The 12,762-nt window shown below is 35.1% G+C and overlaps 1 protein-coding gene across 1 annotated transcript; it reads right to left on the bottom strand.

The window, feature by feature from the left end:
- Nucleotides 1–503: 503 nt before the first annotated feature.
- On the bottom strand, nucleotides 504–12,633 carry LOC144436881 (Fanconi anemia group C protein-like). Its single transcript, XM_078125742.1, has 14 exons — nucleotides 12,433–12,633; nucleotides 11,604–11,691; nucleotides 11,157–11,251; nucleotides 10,342–10,446; nucleotides 9,183–9,247; nucleotides 8,406–8,522; nucleotides 8,164–8,336; nucleotides 7,331–7,485; nucleotides 5,140–5,295; nucleotides 4,530–4,605; nucleotides 4,042–4,189; nucleotides 2,646–2,739; nucleotides 914–1,114; nucleotides 504–796 (listed from the first exon to the last, which is right to left on the bottom strand). Exons 1-14 carry the CDS (start codon nucleotides 12,631–12,633, stop codon nucleotides 530–532), a joined length of 1,941 nt encoding a protein of 646 aa, XP_077981868.1. The 3' UTR covers nucleotides 504–529.
- Nucleotides 12,634–12,762: the final 129 nt, after the last annotated feature.

Genomic DNA, 12,762 nt, shown 5'->3' on the forward strand with positions numbered 1-12,762 from the left:
ACCACTAGGTGGCAGTATAATCAGTCGATTGTTGGTAGTTCGAAGACCTCGTCTCTGTTGATCTTGGGATTGTAGTGTCTGATGTTGATAGCCTTCCTGATCTTCCTCGGGGAAATCATGTGGGGATGTATCAATAATGAAAAGAGTCCCAGTCAATGTTATGATTGTGGCTACGGACGTGTTCAGCTTTATATTATGTTACTCAAACATGGTAAACCTTTATACTCTCCCCAATTACAAAAGTCTGCAAATTTTCCATCTAATTTGTTCCTGGAGATCTAGATTTTGCACATTATTGAGTCTGGTGCAATCCATATACCGTATGTATAATAATGTAACAAAAGACACATCGAAGAAAAAGTACGGTCAGCAATATTTCTGCTGAATCAAGTCAGATGCCAGTCAGCACACAATAAAAATATTGAATACACATCATGCAAAATACATGAAAGAAAGAAATGTGGATTAAAATTCCACTTGATATTATATGTAAATGCCAGAATTCTATACAAATGATTTTCTCAAAAGGTTATGATCTTTGCAAGGATGCAATGACTTCATCACATCTACGTATAAGTTGATCTGTGTGTGCTTGTCTGTAAATTTCTTTTGCGATGTTTTTGGATACTAATATTTCTGATTGATAACTGTCTTTCAGTTTTATCACTACATCAATAATAGCTTGTACTTTAGCTGATCCAAGTTGAGCTATTTGTATACTGCCAGAGAATTCCAGGAAAATCTCTATCAATTCTAGTAAGGTTGCAAGTCTGTCATCGGTACTGACGTACGGAAACTGTAGGGATATAAAGGAAAGATGGATACATATGAAATAAGTTTGATTGAATCAATTTATTGTTTTTATCTACCACATCTTTAATCTTAGTTAATAAATGTATTTATCTGTACTTACCAAGTCTATTATTTCCATGGCAATGAGGTGCCCTCCTGAAGATTTCACCAGAAATAAGACGAGCAGAGATGTTATTATATGGGTCACCTGATTAGAATGACTAGTTTGATTGGCAGATAATGCATACTGTAGATCACATGACTGGAGATAAACCTTTGATTGGAGAACTCTAAATGCCATGATAATTTCTCTCAATGAATTCTGAAATTAAAAGTAAAATATGTTTATTTTTCAGAAGTCATCAATTTTGAAAGATTTCTATTCTTTGACATTATATTACTATAGTTGTCATTGTTACTGCGTGTAAAAGAAACCAGTACACTCAACATATCAGGGGTCGAAATAATGAAAAAATTTCGCTTGTCCACTGGGCAAGTAGAAAACAAAAAGTACTTGCCCAAATCAAAAAGTGCTTGCCCATTCCAAATAGTGGGTATTTTTGTGTGGCTTACAAATGCACTGTTGTGATTGATTGGGCTTTCTTTTGTTTATTATCAAAAAATGTCATTTTGAAAGTTTCTGTGGGTACTGAAAAGTTCTCTCCACAATAAACAGGTGTCCTAAATAATATTATTTTCATGGCCTAATCAATATTCTTACTATAGCATAGCATACAATTTTTTGTTCACTTGTAAAAAGTAGTAGTTAAAATAATGTTTTCAGCACTTTCATAAGCTATCAATATAAAAATTAACATTTACTTCAACACTGATGTAAAATTTTTCTAAGTATTTCCTTTTCCACGATGTCAATATATTTTCTTTCCTTCGTCATCCACACCAACTATTTTTCTCCCAGTATGATTTGTTTATATTTTCCTAGTAGTATTTTCAAATACAATTGACTGTTGTAAAATTTGCAGTTGATTCAAACACCCAAAACCTGAAAAATCATGCTGTAATTTACTATTGATGAACAATATTCAATGAGTCACTGGTCATTCCAGGTATGTTTTCTTGATAGAGTAAATAAAGTACGTCAAGGACAGCTGGTCCAGATTGTTTTGAAAAGTGATCAGTCAAGAAAGATGTCTTCTCAATATTGATACAATGTTATAATTTTCCAGACTTGTTGGCACCATGGTTATACAATGTATCCAAAGTCCTATCAGACATGTGCAGTGTGTAATAAACTACAGCATGAACACAGGCAAAAACATATCCCTGATCAATAATCATAAGAAATTCTCCTTGCCCCTTGGGACAAGTACTTTTCAAAACAACTTGCCCAAGCCTTGAAATCACTTGCCTGGGGCGAGTAAAAGGCCATTATTTCGACCCCTGAATATGCATATGAAAATAGAAAAACAGTTCTACTTCTACTAGTTTTGTGACAATCAATTATTATAGCAATGTTTCAGTTCAAAGTGCTAGTGATGTACTATTTAACTATTGTATTACCAGGTAGTTAACAGTGTTCCCTCTAGGTCACTTTGACAACTTGTGTTACACAGCCAGGAGTCAATGTTTGGACACTTTCTTAGGCCAATGACACTTTACATAATGACCACTCTCACCTGGCCTGTTAGTCTAGCTGCTAGACCTCAGGCTTTCTTCTGATAGATATGAGGATGGAACTCCTGAGGGCGATCTTCGTGTCCTTCTCAGAGAGCACAATAGCCCGCAGGGTCTAGCAGCAAGACTACTGGCCTGTGAGTACGAGTATATGCTTTCAACTTACTGTTTTAAGTGACTGTACTACAAAATCACCTCTTTAAAAGAGTCAAAGTTACCTTTTGAAGTTCAAGTTCCTCTGGTGACAATGGCAGGAAATACCAGGACAAAAATGTCAAGGTCACTTCAAGGTCAGTATCAGGATATAATGCAGGGTTCGCACGGTCCTGGAAAACCCTGGAAAACCCTGGAATTTCAAACCCTCCCTGGAAAACCCTGGAAAACCCTGGAAAAATGCGCCCTACCCCTGGAAAACCCTGGAAAATGATCATGTTCAATCGATCGATTAATATTGACGATCGTCATGTCCGTGCTCGAGCCACCCATTCATATGATTCTGAATCTCGTAAATGTGAAATCGCGAAAATATTTTCAAAGTCATTCGCCACGCTGGGTGATGAATTAAAATTCACGCCGATTGAACCCAGACAGTCAAGCGATCGTTCCACGAGACACTTTGCCCCACAGACCGTGCGTATTAGTTGAATGGGCGCCACAGGGTTTCTTTCGATCTTGCTACTCCGTACATCTCCCAGTCGTCATTTCAGGGACATGATATTATAACAGTCCCGGCCGGGGTAACATGTACAGTAGGTCTGTTAACAAGATTATCGTAACACTGTAGCGAGTATCAAAGCATCATCAACCTCGATTAGAAATTGTTACAAGTTCGGCGCACGAGTCGACTGATACTACAAGCTAGGGCTAGGGCCTAGGGAAGTGCAGTTGAATTTCCGGGTTGTGGAAGTACGGTTGTGACTTTTATTTTGTCGAGAAATGGGTATTTGTGTTACATGTTCTAAAAGAATAAACTACTGTTTTATGTTGTCGGTACAGTAACATTCGTCAATGGTCAAATTTGAGTTGAAATCGCGATGTTCCGCAACTCGTGGCATCGGTACATAAACATCGAGACGCAAGCGATGAATGTATTTAGTTATTCATAGCTCGAATTTTCGTAACGTAAATGACGTTTTTATTCACAATTTTGAAGAAAAAAATTATTTTAGGTGACTTATAAATCTAGTAACATCAAACCATACAATAACGAGGACAAACTTTAGTTTTTGATTTATTTTTCGGGATATGTCTGAATTAGACTGACGAATGCTGCGACTCAATCTTACACGATCAATGCACAAGCTTGACGAAACGGCTACTTAGGGGGTAGGACAGAGGTTTCTCCGTTAATCTTAGCGTGTAAACGTGGTTTTGAAACCAACATCTTGCATAGTGTCGATTGTCTTTAAAATGTTTTGTCACATATTATGGGAACTGTTGTTGATTTTTCTCGTCCACATCAGACAATTAGATGTCATTCAAAAAATATACTTTAGTGTCAACACCCCTGGAAAATGGCCAAAATTAATATGAATACCCCTGGAAAACTGACGAAAAACCCCTGGAAAGTCCTGGAATTTTGTTTTGCTTTAAGTGTACGAACCCTGTAATGTCAGTTCTACAGCTTTATAAAACCATAAATTAAATTGTACCAGAATCCAGCACAGATCTGTACCCCCCAAATTATTGCTTGTAGACAATAGCTGCCTAATTAGTGTATTCATACATTGTAATTGGTGGTAACATCCAGAATTAGACAACCCTACAAGAAAACATTTACAGAATTCAAATATAGGGCAAACCACTATTGGGGAATTAATGTATTCAGACGATATGTATGCAGAAGACTGATGGAGTGATTGTCAGCAACTGAGAATGTGATGTGTTATAAAACAGTTATTGTCTGGCCATATTATTGTATTAGGGCACTATTTGTGTTATTTGTAACAACTATTTCTCTGAGGCTTTCAAGTTTCCAAATGGTTCATACATTACAATGTCTGACTACACGTCTGTCATAGATGGTGAATTTGATATCAATTTCTAACTGACACTAGCCTCTGATATCACTGGCTGACTACCAGTCTATAAAAAACACACACCTTGTGGCTGTATTGCTAACAGATGAACCAAGGGTTGTAATGTTCTTGGAAAGAAAGAGCCAAGTTGAATGTGTGGCTGAAAATAAATGAAAATGTTACTATTAATGATTTGAAAGTGTCTTGTAATAGCTGTATGCTACGATCAATCAATCAGTCAGTCACTTTAGAAGATAATATTTGCATTATGACAAATCAAAGACATTAACATTATATATTGTGTTTAAGAAATGATGAAATAACAAGCAATTTGTTTTGACCAATTCAAAAACAAACAATATCACTGTTATGAAGCTATTTCGATGTCGAGTTTTACCCAGAGTTTGGAGCTATTTTCTTAGCTACACCGTTATAAACTAAAACCTCTTTTATGACACTGTCCAAGACGCACTGCACCCGTGATATTTCACAGTGTCGCAGAAGAAATATTGACTGTATTTGCGAGAATGCTAGAGTTTGACTGAAATTGTGACCTTTGGAAGTAGGGAATTAGATAAATTCCTCTTAATTATAACAACATGAATATCCTTGCTGTATCAATCAATATAATGGCTAAGCCTTCAACCCAGACCTATCTATACTTTCATAAATTGTACAGTTTTGACTGTCTTACCTCTGTGACATCAGATGACACTGCATCAATCAAAGACAACAAGAAGACACTGATCAATCTCAGTACAAGACAGTTGCCATGACAGCTCACATAGATTGACTTCAGAATGGCATTAACTGCATGGTAAATAGCTGGGTTCTCAACACATGCTGTTGGCTGTATAGTACAAGATAAATAATATCAAAATGTTTATTAACATAATTATGAGATTGATGACAATTTTTAGACAGGATATAGATAGTGAAATTTAAATATGAACTGTAGTCACATACATTAAGTCAATATCATTGATATTTCACTATCAGTATAAAATGTATCTGAATACACAACAAATCAGTTTACCTTTCCATGACTAAAATGTAATAGTTGATATGACATGTTTTCTACACATACATGTAGAGTTGTTGCGAATCAGTCAGTCACTTACCAAGTTCCTTACATGACATGTTTTCTACACATACATGTAGAGTTGTTGTGAATCAGTCAGTCACTTACCAAGTTCCTTACATGACATGTTTTCTACACATACATGTACATAGTTGTTGTGAATCAGTCAGTCACTTACCAAGTTCCTTACATGACATGTTTTCTACACATACATGTACATAGTTGTTGTGAATCAGTCAGTCACTTACCAAGTTCCTTACATGACATGTTTTCTACACATACATGTACATAGTTGTTATGAATCAGTCACTTACCAAGTTCCTTACATGACATGTTTTCTACACATACATGTACATAGTTGTTGTGAATCAATCACTTACCAAGTTCCTTACATGACATGTTTTCTACACATACATGTACATAGTTGTTGTGAATCAGTCAGTCACTTACCAAGTTCCTTACATGACATGTTTTCTACACATACATGTACATAGTTGTTGTGAATCAGTCAGTCACTTACCAAGTTCCTTACATGACATGTTTTCTACACATACATGTACATAGTTGTTATGAATCAGTCACTTACCAAGTTCCTTACATGACATGTTTTCTACACATACATGTACATAGTTGTTGTGAATCAATCACTTACCAAGTTCCTTACATGACATGTTTTCTACACATACATGTACATAGTTGTTGTGAATCAGTCACTTACCAAGTTCCTTACATGACATGTTTTCTACACATACATGTACATAGTTGTTGTGAATCAGTCACTTACCAAGTTCCTTACATGACATGTTTTCTACACATACATGTACATAGTTGTTGTGAATCAATCACTTACCAAGTTCCTTACATGACATGTTTTCTACACATACATGTACATAGTTGTTGTGAATCAGTCACTTACCAAGTTCCTTACATGACATGTTTTCTACACATACATGTACATAGTTGTTGTGAATCAATCACTTACCAAGTTCCTTACATGACATGTTTTCTACACATACATGTACAGAGTTGTTGTGAATCAGTCACTTACCAAGTTCCTTACATGACATGTTTTCTACACATACATGTACATAGTTGTTGTGAATCAATCACTTACCAAGTTCCTTACATGACATGTTTTCTACACATACATGTACATAGTTGTTGTGAATCAATCACTTACCAAGTTCCTTACATGACATGTTTTCTACACATACATGTACATAGTTGTTGTGAATCAGTCACTTACCAAGTTCCTTACATGACATGTTTTCTACACTTACATGTACAGAGTTGTTGTGAATCAGTCACTTACCAAGTTCCTTACATGACATGTTTTCTACACATACATGTACATAGTTGTTGTGAATCAGTCACTTACCAAGTTCCTTACATGACATGTTTTCTACACATACATGTACATAGTTGTTGTGAATCAGTCACTTACCAAGTTCCTTACATGACATGTTTTCTACACATGCGAATCAGTCACTTACCAAGTTCCTTACATGACATGTTTTCTACACATACATGTAGAGAGTTGTTGTGAATCAGTCACTTACCAAGTTCCTTACATGACATGTTTTCTACACATACATGTACATAGTTGTTGTGAATCAGTCACTTACCAAGTTCCTTACATGACATGTTTTCTACACATACATGTAGAGAGTTGTTGTGAATCAGTCACTTACCAAGTTCCTTACATGACATGTTTTCTACACATGCGAATCAGTCACTTACCAAGTTCCTTACATGACATGTTTTCTACACTTACATGTAGAGTTGTTGTGAATCAGTCACTTACCAAGTTCCTTGACTTAATGACTGACATGACATATTTTCTACTAATCCATGGTTTTTGAACAACTGTGACTTTCACAAGATTGTAGACTTCTTGTTGTAAAGCTGGTAGATGTCTCAACCAAAGCTGAACTCGTCCTCTGTAACTTAATTTTAGTACTGAAAGAAAATACAAATACTAGATCAATCCTCCAGTTTCACAGTTGACCTTACATTGTTAACTTTTGGAGTAGAATGTCCAAATTAAACAGACAACCAATCTGTCAGGGAATTATTTGAGTTTACAACTTGTGACCAAAATTCACATTTTTATATTGTTTGCAAAACAAAATCCAATCATTTTGCCTTAAAAAAGCCACTTCCCATTGAGTATCATAACAAGTGGCCAGCAGTTTATGACAAGAGTTGTCTACACACACACACACACACACACACACAAACAAACATACACACACATACACATACACAAACACACACACACACACACAGACAGACACACACACAGACAGACAAGAGTACTTCACTCCCTTAATTTACTTATCAAATTTGTAAACTTTTACAAAAGGTGATTGTTCTCTTCATCATGAGTATGTGAGTGAATCTGTTCATGGGTATCCTGAACAAGTTACCACCAATTAAAACAGGAAAATCATTCTAGGATCACAATATATGCTTGACCCTTTTTGAAAACACAGGAGAGATGTAGTTTTATGCACTTCTCAACTCAAATCCACATAATACAGACAGAAATAACAGGCCACATGATTTCAAAATAAACATCTCTGACACCATTACAACTAAATACAAAACGTGAAACCATTTTTGTCAACTACTTACCACAATTTTCTTTTGAATAACAATCATTTTGAAGTTCTGTTACAGTGTTTAGAAATGTAGGTGACAATTCTTCTAAAGTTGATGCTGAGTGACAACTAAGTAAACTTTCTATGAGTGTCAATGTTTGAGGCATATTTATCAATGGAAGACACATATTTGAAATCTCAGTCAGGGTATTATTAGTAATATTGTCTGTTAGGGTATTATTGCCTATATTGCCTTCTCTGTAGTTGTCATCGTATCTGCCATCTATGTTTCCTGATGCACCATCTGGGTTACCACTGAAATTCCTGTGTATATTATTTCCTACTGTAAGGTCCTTGTGGTTGCTTAAGTGACATCTCACAGGTACAAGACAACTGAAACACGGTATGAGGTAATAACAAGATAAATACCTATTTAGAATAAATATTATTTTGAAATACATATAACATGTTAAATTACAAATTGTGAATTTGTCAAATTATGTAATGTAAGCGAAAATACCCTGCAATACGCCATATTCTAGTTATAGGAGAGATAAAAGATTTCATGGTTTGGCCACTGGGAGTGCTGTTCGCAAGCTGTTTGGTGACAAAAAGTGAGAATAGCAGAGTATTGTAGCATAAAGACAGCAGACATGAAGATATGACTTGATTTCCACATCGTTACTCCAGTAATCAAAACATGCCTTAAACCATTACTGTAATACAGAAGTTCTTTTACAGCTACACATTGAAATTGAAATTGAAATTTATTCCACCAGAAAAGAAAAATATATACATAAACTTTGAAAGCAACGGGTAGAACATTTCTGGTGAGGGCCATGGAAATAGTTTGCAGGAACTAATCAATGTCCATGGACCGTGCGTGCAGATAATAAATACAAATTTGGGCTGGTATGAATTTCACAATAACAACAAGAATACAATTCTTAGTAATTAAAGAGGTATGTTGGTGGCAAACATTTGTTCAAGGCTGCATGCATTGCCACACAATAATTGATTCATCATTTGACAAGTCAAAGCAAATTAACTTACTTGGTACCAGAGTTCCATTTCCTGAGGCACTGACTCTCCAGATCGGCTTGGATTGCACCTATCAACTAATGAAATATGGTACATCTTTGATTTACATCATATGCATTCTTGCATGTAAGGTAATGTTTTTTCTGCTGACACAATAAAAACCATAGCCATCATCATCTTTATTAACCTTGTCAACTGCTCATTGGTTAAATTCACCAGGGTTATAAAACCATATCATTATCAGCCAACACTATATTTGCTGCCCTTCAGTCAATATCAAGTTCACTAACCTTGTCATTATTTGTTTGGTTAAAAGCCATCATATCAGTCAATAACATCTTTATTAAACTCATCAACTGCTCATTGATAAAAATTCATGGGGGTGAGCCATCATATTTAATAACCTTGAAAATAAAGCCATCATATCTGTCAATATTATCTTTTCTAACTTTCAGTCAATATCATCTTTACTAACCTTGTCAATTGCTATATGGTTAAAGTACTCGGGTGAATAAGCCATCATATCAGTCAATATTATCTTTTCTGACTTTCAGTCAATATCATCTTTACTAACCTTGTCAATTGCTATATGGTTAAAGCCATTGGGTGAATAAGCCATCATATCAGTCAATATTATCTTTTCTGACTTTCAGTCAATATCATCTTTACTAACCTTGTCAATTGCTATATGGTTAAAGTAATCAGGTGAATAAGCCATCATATCAGTCAATATTATCTTTTCTGACTTTCAGTCAATATCATCTTTACTAACCTTGTCAAGTGCTATTTGGTTAAATTCATCAGGTGAATAAGCCATCATATCAGCCAATATTTATCTTTTCTGACTTTCCGTCAATATCATCTTTACTAACCTTGTCAAGTGCTATTTGGTTAAATTCATCAGGTGAATAAACCATCATATCAGTCAATATTATCTTTTCTGACCCTCAGTCAATATCATCTTTACTAACCTTGTCAAGTGCTATTTGGTTAAATTCATCAGGTGAATAAGCCATCATATCAGTCAATATTTATCTTTTCTGACTTTCAGTCAATATCATCTTTACTAACCTTGTCAAGTGTTATTTGGTTAAATTCATCAGGTGAATAAGCCATCATATCAGTCAATATTTATCTTTTCTGACCCTCAGTCAATATCATCTTTACTAACCTTGTCAAGTGCTATTTGGTTAAATTCATCAGGTGAATATGCCATCATATCTGTCCTGAATGGATTTTCTGTTGGCCTGTAGCCAGCGACATGTTTTACTTGTGACTGCATAAAACAACACATATACACAACCTATCAAAAATCTTGACCATCAAATCACATCACATTTTTGAAATGTATGTTGGGTTGAATTACAGAAATGTCTCATTTATCCATGTATTCAAAAGTTCAAAATATATGTCAAGTATAGCCTGGAATCTATAGTCTTGTTCTACAATTCAGTGTGAAGGTGTCAGTATAGTAGGGATGCTACCTCAAGGTCAGTATTTGTAGGGTGTGGCTGAGGCCTAATATCTTAGTTTTACCTCACTCAATTACACATTATTCCATAACTGACATTTTGGCTCCTATTTTTTTTTTGGTATTCACTTCTGTTAATCATTGATTTACCAATTGTTGCTTTGCTACATGTATTGTGGTCAGATTTGGAAACTTGAATAATTTTGCTGACTTCAATCTGCGGTAATCCATTTTAAATACAATTTACAAATATTAATATTTCTAGACTGGTACAACTTTGATAAATGTTAATAGATTAACACTGCAATGATTGATATGTAAATTACTAATCATATACAAATCTGCTTACGAATATATTGTTCCTTAAAATATTTTATAGTATCTCTCTTCTTCAAATGATATATTTAGCTCCATTAGCCCTCGACACTACACTAGAACCCTTTATAAATTGTAAATGTTCCTCAGTCTAAAACCTATAATTATCCACTCTGTATCACTACACTTATGATACTTACATGTGCCCACTGTTTGGCTCTTTCTTCAAGTTGATTCTTTGGTTCATTTGGGGCCAATGCCAGAATACATTTCAACAAAATATTACAGGTACTCTCTGGAGAACATGTCAAGAAAATATAAGCAAATTAAAAAACAAAAACACTATGTGGTCTTGAAATAACAGGTACACAGAGTTCTGGTTTTCTCATGCATAATATCCTGATATTGTATGCACTGTAGAAATTCTTCAAAAGTCCAGTCAGACTTATTTCTGCCTTTTGATAACAAATCAGAAAATCCAAAATGATAAATTGTCATACAGTTACCATAGCAACTTCAATAACAGTCATACACTTACCATAGCATTTCCAATTAATACCAGCAATAACCATAAATTTAAAAAATTGTGTGATAGAGGGATTGTTATTGAGTTAAATAATTTGTGAATGATTGAGAACTGAACTTACCTGATAATAAAACTGATTTGTTACCACAAAGTCTACCAAGTAGCTGTCCAACATTTGGAAGTACATTCACTGTGTGAGATGTATCTTGCTGGTAATACAGATTACAAATATTTGAAAATAGAGCAAATAATATAATACATGTGTATATATGTACACTATATCATGTATCTCTAAAAAGTTGAATGTGTGTGCGTCTGTCTGTCTGTCTGTCTGTCTGTCTGTCTGTCTGTATGTATGTATGTATGTATGTATGTATGTATGTATGTGTGTGTGTGTGTGTGTGTGTGTGTGTGTGTGTGTGTGTGTGTCATGCTGTGGTGCCCTGTCAGTGTCTAGCCACAAATGTGTAACCCAAAGGAGAACTGCTACTGAAAGTTTCACCTATCCAAGTTTTCATACTACACTGAATCATTGAAGTACAGATGTACCAGACGGAATCAGTGAAGAACAGATTTAACATAGTAAACAACATTGTAACAACACAAATATGGTTCCCAGCTTCTTGCATAATTGTATTGTGATGTCCAATCAGCTAAAAAGTATTGGACATCACAATGTATTCACAATTACATACAATCAGTGCAAGCCCTGTAAACTTTCTCTCACTCCTCTCGCTCCCTAATGATGAAATAAGAATACACTAACGTTAACCAAAAAAATGTATTTTAATACATTTGTTCTTGCATATCATTTGTAGAATGAAAATATTTGTAAAAATATTCCATTAATAATGACTGACACACCCACAAAAGCCTGTGATCGAATATACACATAGGTTCAAGCGAGTTGTGCCTGTGCAAAATATTAAATACACTTGCTTATCCCTTACCCAGGTTGAAAGCAAATCGTGTAGACGATGCAGGAAACTACGGAGGTTGGGAATGTTTTCATATGTCTCCCGTGCACTCCTCCCCGTATCTTCTTGATCCCATAATTTGGCTCGTTTTAGCCAATCAGTGACTTCTGCTCCAACTTGCGAAGTACAGTCATAACTTTCCTCACTTGATTGTTCACCAATTTGCTCTGCCATTCTCCAAGTGTCTACACTTTATTAGGAACACTAGAGAATCTTTCGATTGTCAAAATAACACACTGTGTATCTTACCATGATGAAACCGAATCTCGGGTAAGTGGGATCTGGTGGGGAGTAACAAATTTG

The sequence above is a fragment of the Glandiceps talaboti genome, chromosome 6, assembly GCF_964340395.1.
Source record: "Glandiceps talaboti chromosome 6, keGlaTala1.1, whole genome shotgun sequence".
Taxonomy (NCBI): domain Eukaryota; kingdom Metazoa; phylum Hemichordata; class Enteropneusta; family Spengelidae; genus Glandiceps; species Glandiceps talaboti.

Excerpts from the sequence above, each read along its gene's own strand:
- LOC144436881 (XM_078125742.1), bottom strand. The coding sequence starts at position 12,633 with ATGGCAGAGCAAATTGGTGAACAATCAAGTGAGGAAAGTTATGACTGT. Across the intron at positions 5,296-7,330 it reads TCATTAAGTCAAGGAACTTG|CCAACAGCATGTGTTGAGAA; the intron begins GTAAGTGACTGA and ends TGTACTATACAG. Across the intron at positions 797-913 it reads CCATGGAAATAATAGACTTG|TTTCCGTACGTCAGTACCGA; the intron begins GTAAGTACAGAT and ends ATATCCCTACAG.